The 11,024-nt window shown below is 49.9% G+C and overlaps 1 protein-coding gene across 1 annotated transcript; it reads left to right on the top strand.

Moving 5' to 3' along the window:
- The first annotated feature begins 404 nt into the window (after nt 1–404).
- Nucleotides 405–4,047, top strand: LOC129392548 (serine/arginine repetitive matrix protein 2-like). The gene is made up of 5 exons (XM_055088457.1): nt 405–414; nt 1,178–1,524; nt 2,175–2,992; nt 3,043–3,535; nt 3,586–4,047. Exons 1-5 carry the CDS (start codon nt 405–407, stop codon nt 4,045–4,047), a joined length of 2,130 nt encoding a protein of 709 aa, XP_054944432.1.
- The last annotated feature ends 6,977 nt before the right edge of the window (nt 4,048–11,024 follow it).

The following is an 11,024-nucleotide window of genomic DNA, read 5'->3' on the forward strand; positions in this document are numbered from 1 at the left end:
GATTGGGGGTGGTGGAGGAGTCTGTTCTCCTGCGTGCCATGGAACTTCCGGGTGCCCACATGGCTGGGGGTGCCTCTCCTGCAGCAGGAGTGGGATTGTTCGTGAGCCCCCTACATACCCCACAGGCTGGGATTCTTCACAGGGGCTCAGGAGTCCTGGGTGAGCCAGTGGGTGGCACATGCCAGTGAGGTTTGGGTTAGTTCTGTCATTGTGACCCCTTTTGTGTCCCCTGTTACTGAGGTCTGGGGAAACTGGGTAGAGAAGTGTTCAGGGACCTCAAGGTGCAGATTATGGCCAGGGAAGGAGGAGTGGGGTGGAACTGATGTTAGGCAGTTGAAGCTGAGATGGGGGGTGGCGGGGAGAGACTGTGACTTCCTGGAGTGTCCCAGGCTGAGTTCCAGAGTATGGATGAAAGTGAGTGGGCGGTTGTTGCTTGTGACCCCAGAAGTGGGCAGACGACTCCTACCGTTCCTGTCTGCTCCTGCTTTGTTCTTAGCCTTAGCTTTCTAAGTCTAGGGTCTCCAAATTGCAGAGCTGGAAATCAGTTAACGCTGCTATACAACAGTTCTCTGGCAGCACAGAGGGCAAGAGTCCAGCTCAGGACAGCAAAGGGCAGCGCAGGAGGCCAGTGAGGCGGGGCTGGGGATAAGGGTCCCCACCCCGAATTAGAGCAGGGCTCAAGGATTTCCAGGGTGAGCCCAGGACACCGAGGTCCTGCCTGCGAAGGGGAGCCAAGAGGGCAGCCTGAAGCCCCCGGAGGAGGCAAGGTCAGTGCCGGGAGTCATCCAGGCCGGGCTTCTCAGTGAGGCGGGGCGGGGAGGACAGAGGGCGTGAGATAGACTTTCAAGCACCCTGACGATTCAAAGCGTTTTCTTCACCAATTACTCTTTATTTAGAAGAGTGCGGATTCTGCCTGGAAAAATTACGTTCGAAAACCAGCAAAACAGAGGTTTTGTGTAGAAAACACTACAATTGATGGTAAAAATCATTTTCTGTGTCTTTCAAGATATCTTCTTTGAGCCCATGATACTTTTATAAGGCAGGGAGGCACACATAAGATTATTGCTAAATGTGCTTAAACTTGATAGTGTAAGTCACGTGCCAGTGGTTTGGGCCCTCTCGGCTAGTAAAGAGGGCCAATAACACAAAACTGCCCTCGGGTTACCCGGCCTTTCAGCTCTGCCGCCCTGGGGAAACTGCCCGGTGCGCATCTCCGGCCCGGAATATCCCGGCTCGAGGGGCGCCAGGGCTGTGGCTCTTAGGCTCGTCTTGAAGCCCGAGCCGCCGCAGGGAACCCGCCGCCTGAGCCCGTCTGGCAGTCTCAGCGCCGCAGCAGAGACTCCACCCCGGAGCACGCGTCCGGGTCTTTACAGTAGCCGGGCCGGAGGCGGCAGCCGCGGCACCTCAGGGTCGTTCCAGGGCCGCCGCGCTAGGAAAGGTGTGGACGGCCGGAGAGGAAAGGGACCCGTCGCGCCGGGGTCTCGGGCTGACCGGGAGCCGCAGGGAGGGCGGGAGAAAGGGCGGGTCCGAGGTGGGCTGCTCCGGGGTACTTGATGGACGCCCAGGAGTGCCACCCTCTAGCTGATCGTGGGAGGAGACCCAGGCACAGAGAGGCTAAGTGATTCGCTCAAGGTCACATAGCGAGCCGCTGGCCATGTGTGTGGGGTGCAGTTCTGCCAAGGCGTCTCGCGTCATCACAGGCCTCGCCCGGCACGGCGGACGCCTGGTTCTGCTCCCGCAAGCAAGGAGCCTATGGGGCCTTGGGCGCCCCGTCCTTTGGTTAAGAGGAGAGTAGGACGGGGTCCCCAGCTTGCCCCTAAATGTAGCTTCTTAGCATCCCAGCATCACAGCCTCCCAGTCGCCTGTGTAGGCGGGCATGGTGCTCCAGGTCTTGGCGCGAGAGGGAACGCACAAGGACTGCGACCCCCGACAATGATGCCCGGACCCCACCTGCCTGGGACCACCCTAAACAGAGGTCCTTCCACCGGCCTCTTTAATGGCTCAGAGATAGTGACCGTTATCTCTAATTATCTATTAGTCATGCAGCTGCTAAGTTACGGAGCCGGGATTCGAACCCATTGGTCTGGGTTTTGGTGGCCGCAGGCCCGAGGTGAGAGCCCACCGGCCAGGAGTGGCTGTGTGTGGCCTTGGGCAAGTCTTTTTCCCCCTCGCAGCCGGGCAGCGCGCCCGCCCCTTCCGTCGTGGCCGCGCATGCTCAGTGGCGGGAGGGGCCGGGAGGAGGCGGCAGGCGCCCCAGCGGCTTTGCATTGACGCCAGCACCCGCTGGAGGTCACAGCTGGGGGCTGGGCGCGGCGTGCTGCCGGGAAGATCCGGCCCGGCAAACGGAGCCGGAGTCGCTCCGCCGGCAGCTACCGGGTGAGCGCCGCCGCTTCAGCGCTTCTCGACGGCACGGCTTCAGATCCGACTGGAGCCGAGGTCCCTCCTTCCCTACCCGGGCGGACGCGGCTTCGCCGCCCCGACCGGCTTCCTCCGGCGAGAGATCTAGGCTAGCTTTCTCCGCCACCAGCCCTCGGACCAGGAGCATTTATTCGCGGGGCGGCAGGCGGAGCGGCGTGGGTGCCCGAGCCTCGAGAGTCGGCGGCTGCAGCGCCGCGGAGCGGGAACGGGAACGGGGCCGTGAGCGGGCGCAGCAGGGAGCTCACGTCCCTCGGGGGGCGCGCCGCCCCACGGCGCGGACTCGCCTGCTCTCGGGTCGGGACAGCTCAAATCTCCTCCCCCGAAATTCCCCGGAAGCGCGGCGCTGCCGAGGCGAGCGCGGCGATGTGAGGGAGGCGGCCAGCGGCTCCCGCTTCAGGAGGCGCATGTTCGGAGGGGCGGCCGCGGTGCCTTGCCCGCCCCACCGCCCCTCCCCACCGCCGCAGCTGCTGCGCCCGCACCGCGATAAAAGGGGCGGCCGCACTTCCTGGCGCGAGACCCGGGCTCGTCGCCGCCCGCCCGCCCAGGCGGCGATGACACGGCGCTCTCGGCAGCCGTGAGGCGCCGGGCTGGCAGTTTACTGACCGTTTCGCGGTTGCCCGCCAGTGTTTCGGCGGCGCCGCCTCCAGCATGGGCTGTGCCCAGAGCCTCCACGCTTCCGAGAGCCGGGCGGTGTACCAGGGCGGCAACGAGGCCGAGGACGCGCCGGGCCCCGCGGCGCCGCCGCGTTGCGGCCCGGCGGGTCGCGCCACCCACGCGTGCAGACGACGGCCGCCTCGGCCCGGTCCTGCGGCTCCAGCCTCGTGGAGTCCGAGCCAAGCGGTGGCAGCGGGAGCGCCAACGGCAACACGGTAAGGGGTGCCGGGCGGGCGGGGGCTCCGAGGCTGCGGTCCGTGGTGAAATTCTGGCCCTGCGGCGCGGCAGCTTTCCCGCAGGGCCGGGTGGGTCTCCCTCCCGGCTCGCGGTGCCCTGTCGCCTGGCTTTGGATGACTTTGACGGACGCCAGCGGACCGTCTTGCCAGGGCAGCGCCTGGCGCGAGACCCGGGCTCGTCGCCGCCCGCCCGCCCAGGCGGCGATGACACGGCGCTCTCGGCAGCCGTGAGGCGCCGGGCTGGCAGTTTACTGACCGTTTCGCGGTTGCCCGCCAGTGTTTCGGCGGCGCCGCCTCCAGCATGGGCTGTGCCCAGAGCCTCCACGCTTCCGAGAGCCGGGCGGTGTACCAGGGCGGCAACGAGGCCGAGGACGCGCCGGGCCCCGCGGCGCCGCCGTTGCGGCCCGGCGGGTCGCGCCTCCCACCCGTTCAGACGACGGCCGCCTCGGCCCGGTCCTGCGGCTCCAGCCTCGTGGAGTCCGAGCCAAGCGGTGGCAGCGGGAGCGCCAACGGCAACACGGTAAGGGGTGCCGGGCGGGCGGGGGCTCCGAGGCTGCGGTCCGTGGTGAAATTCTGGCCCTGCGGCGCGGCAGCTTTCCCGCAGGGCCGGGTGGGTCTCCCTCCCGGCTCGCGGTGCCCTGTCGCCTGGCTTTGGATGACTTTGACGGACGCCAGCGGACCGTCTTGCCAGGGCAGCGACCGGAGGCAGACCAACCCTGGTCCTGGGGACCGTGCTTAGTAGAGGTGTGCTTAGGACGCTTTCCGAGCCGCGGCGTCGGTTCCTGGGACACATCCGACCCGACGTGTCGAGGAGGGACCGCTGTGAACTTGACCCAGGCGCTTGAATCCATTACCTCCCAAACAGCGGGTATAGAGGAACCCCCCCTAGGATATTCTGGCGCGACCCTGAACGTTAAATCAGTGTGAACTTTGTTCTTTTGGTTCTCGCGGTGGAAAGGGAAGGTCGGCTAGCACTGTGAAGCCGGGGTACTGGACCCTACCACCGTGTTGCGTTTTCCCTCTGTCAGCTTTGCACAAGCATGCAGTTGCTGTTTTCCATTTTCTTTGGGACTATTAAAATGTAATCTGGAACGTCAGCTTTGCTTCATTGCACATTTATTGGAGGTTCACTTTTATTAGCATGCATGTTGTACTTGAACTATATGTAATTAGAAAATAGTATCAGAAACGCGATTTTTGAAACATTCAGCAGAACAAAGTTAATTTTTTATTAAGCAGTCTTACTGGGACAGTTTGTGACTGTGTTTTTAAATTGCGTGTCTTCTCCAGCGCCTATTGCCTTGGCTATGTTTTGTCAGAGTTTCTGGGCTTAGTCTTTGTTAACGTTTTCTAAAGGGAAGGTGTTTTTCCTTTTTTAAAAAAGGAAAAAAATGTTCATGAAGGCAGACTGCAACAGCTTTCGGGTTCTCTAATTTGAAATTTTAGAGCTGGAATTCACGAGTTTGTTTTTGTGTTATTAAACTAGGGGAAAGTATTCCTGTATGTATGGCTGCAGATTGTTGAGGATCATCCCTCTCGTTGCTGCTGTGTTTTAAGAGTCATTTGCGAAACTGTTTTGATTTTCTTGCTTATTGAGTACTGCTAGACCTCCCAAATTAGAGGGTAGAAATTGGTTCACTTTCTGTCTTAAATTTCTAGCAGTCATCATGCCTTTTCTATAAAAGTAAAAAGTCTTTTTCAGTGTTGCATAACATAGATGAAGTGATTTCTCCCCGTCTTGCGCTATCTGAAAATTCAAATTCATTCTGATGATCAGATTTGGATTCCTTCTCCTACAGAGTCTTTGTAGAAACCTGTGATAGTTTTAAACTATTAACCTAAGCTGCTCTTAATGTCACTGTAATGCTTGTACGTTAAGCTACCTAACTGGCTTTAAAAAAAAAAAAAAAAGACGTCACAGGTGAAGTTGAATATGGAAGCTATAACAGCTTTCAAGTTTTTGACCCAAATCTGATATTGGTTATCTTGCATTAAGTAATATTAAACTTTTAGTCACTAACGTAGCTTTTTAAGAAAGAGGCCCTTGTGCCTTATTGGCCTTTTTGGGGCAGTTGTCCTGAATTCACCCAGGTGTCTTGTAAGCATTTCCAGTGTAGCAGCTTGCTCTTCTGCCATCCACATTGCCTAGAGGTCCCGTGAGTTTCTAAGAGTCTCAAGTATTCTGCCCAGTGTCAGACCATTGTCTTGAGTTGGGGTCCAGAAAAATACATTCATCATTACAGTGCTTAATCCACTGGCATGCATATAGTAGGTGTTAAATAAATGTTTGTTGAGTTTTATTTTTGTTGTTAACTGAATGATGAAACTTTTTCAGGCATTGGAATTGGATTCCATGAAACCTCCAATGTAGGCTTTAAGGTTAGGTTTTTCAGGAGGAGGAGTCAAATTATAAATAACCCCACAACCATAGAAATAATAGTCCCATGCTTGTTATTCATGAACTATATATGTTGATACCACATCTCAGTTACAGATATTTGTAATTAGGTATATCAGGTAATAGGCAAAGGTAAATATCAGCATTTTTTTAGTTCAGTATTTTTTCTTTAAGGAAATGAATCTTTTGAAATTAAGATATTCCATATACTCTGGAAATTTAAAAACCCATGTTTAGGGAAGATAGTTTTCAGCAATTTAGCAAAGTCAAATTATTATATAATGAATTTGAATTCCTTTATATTAACATATCAAGATCCAATTTTAGTTCATTAAAAATATTTTTCTTAAAAATATAGTAAGTCAGCTTATTGTTGAGTGAATTCCAGTCAGAAATTCATTGGGGAAGTTTTTGTATTTCTGTAGCATATAGTAAACACCAGTTCATCAGAATGCTTGGGAGATTGATAATCAATTGCATTTTCGGAGTAATCATCCCCTACACCTGTAGCGTATCCCACATGTGTTCCATGAAGCAATTTGTGGGCTGTTAATAAGTATTAAATGAATAAAGTGTCTGTGGTCAAATTAGTTTGGGAAATACTGGCTCAGACTAAGTTTGGCAGATTTCTTTCATACAGGATTTGTCAGAAAGCTTAATTTCCTAAAATACACTCTGAATCTCCAAGTGGTGTTTAGAGTGTGCAACATTTCCCAAACGTGTTTGATTATGGAGCCCATTTGTTGAGGTATATCTTAGGCAGGCCACATGTTAAGACACGATTCCTAACATGAGATACCGATATTCAAAGTACAAGAAATATACTTAACAGTAAAACTCAATAAACATAATCTTCTTAATGATTCCAAAGGTAATTTAGGATCTTGTAATACATTAGGCTGGGTCATCTTTATGAACTTATTTAAGTGTTACTAAAAATACTCTGGCTGTTTATCCATTTCAGGAGTTAATAGTCTATGTGGTTACAGATAATGAATGCTGTGTTCAGTTTGAACACTTACAGTTTTGTTTTGTATCAGGGTGCACTTTAACTGTAACATTTAATATTTTCTTGTCAGTCTTTAGATTTACTCCGTTTTCCCTTTCCTTAGCTAGGACTTTGAGTTGCCCTTGAAAGATTTGTGTGAGTGTCCGAGGAGACCCTACGCTCACCCTCCCTCCGTTTTTGCGAACACCCAGTGCACTGCTAAAGATGGATGCCCTCCCCACCAGGTGTCACTGATCAGCTCTGTGAGGGGCAGTCACGTCTGTTTTGTTCCCTGCTGTGTCCCCCCACACAGTAGGCCTTCCACAAACATTGGTTGAATTGGAGAATTGTGTGGACTAGGCTGTAGAAGTGGAAAATCCAGCCAGCCCATATAAAGGAGAAATAGAAACCAGTTTTAACTAGAGTGGAGGCTGTAGAATTTAGATTTGGTTTTTGGAAGTCTCTGGTACTGCTCTTTCAGAGCATTTGTGCTCAGGGAATAATATATTTCCACCCTGGTAAGCCCAGTAGATTTCCCTATAGAGATTTAAGGATTAGTGCGGCTGGGTGGGCAGAACACAACAGGTGACAGATGATGGCGTGGCCGCACGCTAACCTCTAACCAGGGGTACTGCCTTCAGCTCTCAGACTGATTCTCCGTTTGTCTATCTCTAGTATTTGCTTGTGTCATTTTTTCCCCCCACCTAGTTTTCTCTTATTTTTCACCACCTTCCCCTTCTTCCTAGTCTTCCTCCCTCCTTTTCCCTGCCAGCCCACCATCCTCCACAAAACTGGTGAAATTACCCACCCTAGTCCACCAAAGTTTAGTGGTTTCTTGGTGTTTCCTAGCTAGGGAATAAAATTTGTTACCTGCTCTTAACATACAGCGTGGATTAATCAAATTTTTATATTTTCCTAAAAGAAAGTGAATTTTACTTTGTGTGTGACCTGAGTGACCCCCACCCCTGCAACTAGGGGTCACTGGCCCTTGGTAGATTATCTGGAGTTACTGAAATTTTCCCTGTGAAAGTGTGGTTGAGAAAATGAGACCCAACTTTCTGTTCCTGAAATAGTGACTATAATTTTATCTTGAGCTCATGGGCTGTGAGTTCTGTCATCATTGTGTTCTCATGCCTTTTGGTGTATAGAATCTCATTATCTTGCCAGGCCTAGCTATAAAGATAACTGCTTTTAAAATTTTTCTTGAATGCCTATTATATACATAAAATGCTTTGTATTATATATATTTTTTTAGTGCTTAATATCATTACCACCATAACTTTAAGTTTGGCTCTTAAGAGTGATGTTATGAATGTCACAGCTCTATCAGTTCAGACCTGCCCTGGGCTGGCCTTGACCCTGTCCTTGCTGAAGTGAGTGTTGGGATGGGGGCTGTGGTCCGTTCTGGCACAAATGTTTCCTGTGAAGTGGCTTATGACACTGGTTTTCCCTTGGACGCCTTGCCTGTTTGGATTGGGTTCTTCAGCAGGGGAAGGTTTGTGATGTGAGGCCGCAGGGTGAGGCAGACATCTCAGAATAACCTAAAATGCCTTAATGGGCAGAGTATTTTTAAAAATTAACATAAAAAGAAATCAAAGAACAGAGGGAGAAGTTGCTTAGGACATGAGTAAGCCCTTGGTGGTATCCAAAGTCAGTGGCTTCAGCCTGGTTTCTCAACACAGTGGGATGGTAGGAGGCACTGGACTCTGAAGTTCTTAGAGAGCAGACTGTTCATATGAGTAATATCCCCCTTTCCTTGATGCCTCCTACGTGGTAGGCACTGTGCTGGATGCCCTTCAGATATTATCTCATTTCAACCCTGTGAGGTTGCTAGTGTCATTTCCCTTTTGCAGATAAGGCTCCAGAGGTTAGAAACTCACCCAAGGACATACAGTTAAGCTGGGATTCAAAGCCATTGTTCCTGGTGCTTATCTCCTGGCTTGTTGCTCTGAGAACCACCTGTCTCTATTACATCTACCATTCTGTGGCCTTCTGCTAGGCGACAGACATCGCAGGTCCACCTGGGTTTTAAGCAGGCATCCTGAATCTGTGTTATTAAGATTTTGTTAAGTCTTGACTTACTGGGGCAGTTGGTTCCAGCCCTACCTTAGGTTCCCGTGTTTGTGGAAGTCACAGCCATATTCAGCCCTGTCCCAGTTAATTCCTCAAGTCAGGCGTTTTGTGAGGCCCTCTGATCTGTCCTCTTCACGCTCTAAAATGAGTTGGCAGGCATCCCTCAGGGGTACTTTTTCCTCTCCCTCGTGCTCAGGCTGCAGGTAGCCTTCCTTAGCCAGGACCTCCGTAGGAGCCAGCCTGGAGTGCAGCCCCTCACCCCCTTCTTCTGCCCACAGTTCTGCACATACATATCCTCCCAGACTTAGGCCCAGCTGAAATCTTTCTTGAGGCCCTGGTCATACTTGCACTCTCTTTCCTCTGCTCTTGGGACTTTCTCCTATAGCCCTTGTGGGCTTGGTTTTCTTTTTTGAGCCTCCGGCTGGATTATAGGCCACTTGAGGGCAAGGACTGTGTCCTAGTTTCATTACAGTTCCCAAAGTGTTTGGCACACTAAGTAAATGTTCGGATAAATACACCAGTCTCTAAGGCTGAAAGGGCTTTTATTCATATTCCACGGGTCTATCTCACCTGTTTACATTTAACCAAAATTATTGGAGTGTGTTGTTATATGTTTTAATAAAAAGCCAAAATACCCTGAAGCCAGTGATTAATCTGTGGAGTGATTAGTAAAGCTTTTGCCTCTCATTTTGGCTGTGTCAGGGTTGAGCAGTGTTACTGGGTCTCGTCGTTCTGTTCTACTTTTGTTCTGCTCTGGTAAGAAGAGTGGTGGAATATTTTGTCAGAGAGCTGTTTTGACAAGTTTTGTGTTGCAGTTTCTTAGCTACAGGCCTCATATGCAGTTTGCCCATCTATATAGACAGGAAGGATATCACAGATTTCCCCAGACTTTGGGGATGGCCTCAAAGAACTCAGCGAGGGGGGCTTGCCAGTTCTTTTATTCTGTGTGGATTGGAAACACACCTTCGATCTGTTGAGTTCATGCTCATTTACTGTTTGCGTGCCTCTCCCTTTCATGTCCTGCTAGTGTAAGTACAACAGCTGCTTCAGCCTTGTCACTCTGCTCATGGGACAAGCAAAAGGCTGGTGGCACGTCAGCAGTTTCCACGAGGTCTTCAAATGTTTGCGGTTGCCGGCAGGTCCCTAGTGAGATGTATTTGAAAGAATGGAGGTGGAGGAACCAGAGGTGTTTGTTTTCAAGTCCAGCACTGTGAGGTACCGGCTGTGTAATATTTGGCAGGTTCTGATCCTAAGTTTTCTCAAGCATAAAATGAGACTAGAATACCTGGGTTTTGGTGAGGATCACTTAAAATAATCTGTGTGAAAGTGTTTTGTAAACTCCAAAGCACCAGTACATGTAAGGATTGATCTTTTTCTTTCAGTTACCTTTTTCAAAGGCAAACTTCGCTCAAATATATCTGCTTTTTTATGTTTTTTGATAATTTTTTTGAAGATTTTTTTTTTGATGTGGACCATTTTTAAAGTCTTTATTGAATTTATTGCAACATCGCTTCTGTTTTATGTTTTGGTTTTTTTGACCACGAGGCATGTGGGGTCTTAGCTCCCCGACCAGGGATCGAACCCACACCCCTTACTTTGGAAGGCAAAGTCTTAACCACTGGACCACCAGGAAAGTCCCTATCTGCTTATTTTTTAAAGCACATCTCTTCCTTTTTAAAATATATTTTTGTCTTTTCCTTAATATTTTATTGTGAAAATTTTCAGACATACAGCAAAGTTGAAAGAATTACCACGTGTATACCTACCACCTAGATTCTGCTGTTAACACTTCCTTTTATTTTGCTTTACCACTTCTCTCTATCCCTTTATCCACCCAGAAATCCATTTTATTTTTGGAGTCATTTCCAAGTAAGTTCCATATCAGTATACGTGACTCCTGAACACATCAGTATGCATATCACCTAGAATTAAAAATTTGTTACTTTTTTTTTTTTTTTTTTTTTGGTATAAATGTGTATGCTGGTGTAATGCAAATCTCTGTCAGGATACAGAATATTACCATCACCCCAGAAAGTTCTCTGTGTTCCTCTTCCATTCCTAACCCCACCCACTAACAACCACAGTTGGTTTTTCTTTTCCCATTGTAAATTATTTTTGCCTGTTCTAGGTGTCATATAAATAGAATCTTAAAGAATGTATTCTTTTTTTTATTTTTTTTATTTTTTTTAACATCTTTATTGGAGTATAACTGTTTTACAATAGTGTGTTAGTTTCTCCTTTACAACAAAGTGAATCA

This window comes from Physeter macrocephalus, chromosome 11 (genome assembly GCF_002837175.3).
Source record: "Physeter macrocephalus isolate SW-GA chromosome 11, ASM283717v5, whole genome shotgun sequence".
Lineage (NCBI taxonomy): Eukaryota > Metazoa > Chordata > Mammalia > Artiodactyla > Physeteridae > Physeter > Physeter macrocephalus.

Bases quoted from the DNA above. Each gene is read 5' to 3' on its own strand.
- LOC129392548 (XM_055088457.1), top strand. The intron at 1,525-2,174 runs GTCCGAGGTGGG...TCCCCCTCGCAG, and splicing joins GAGGGCGGGAGAAAGGGCGG to CCGGGCAGCGCGCCCGCCCC. The intron at 3,536-3,585 runs GTGAGGCGCCGG...GTTGCCCGCCAG, and splicing joins ACACGGCGCTCTCGGCAGCC to TGTTTCGGCGGCGCCGCCTC.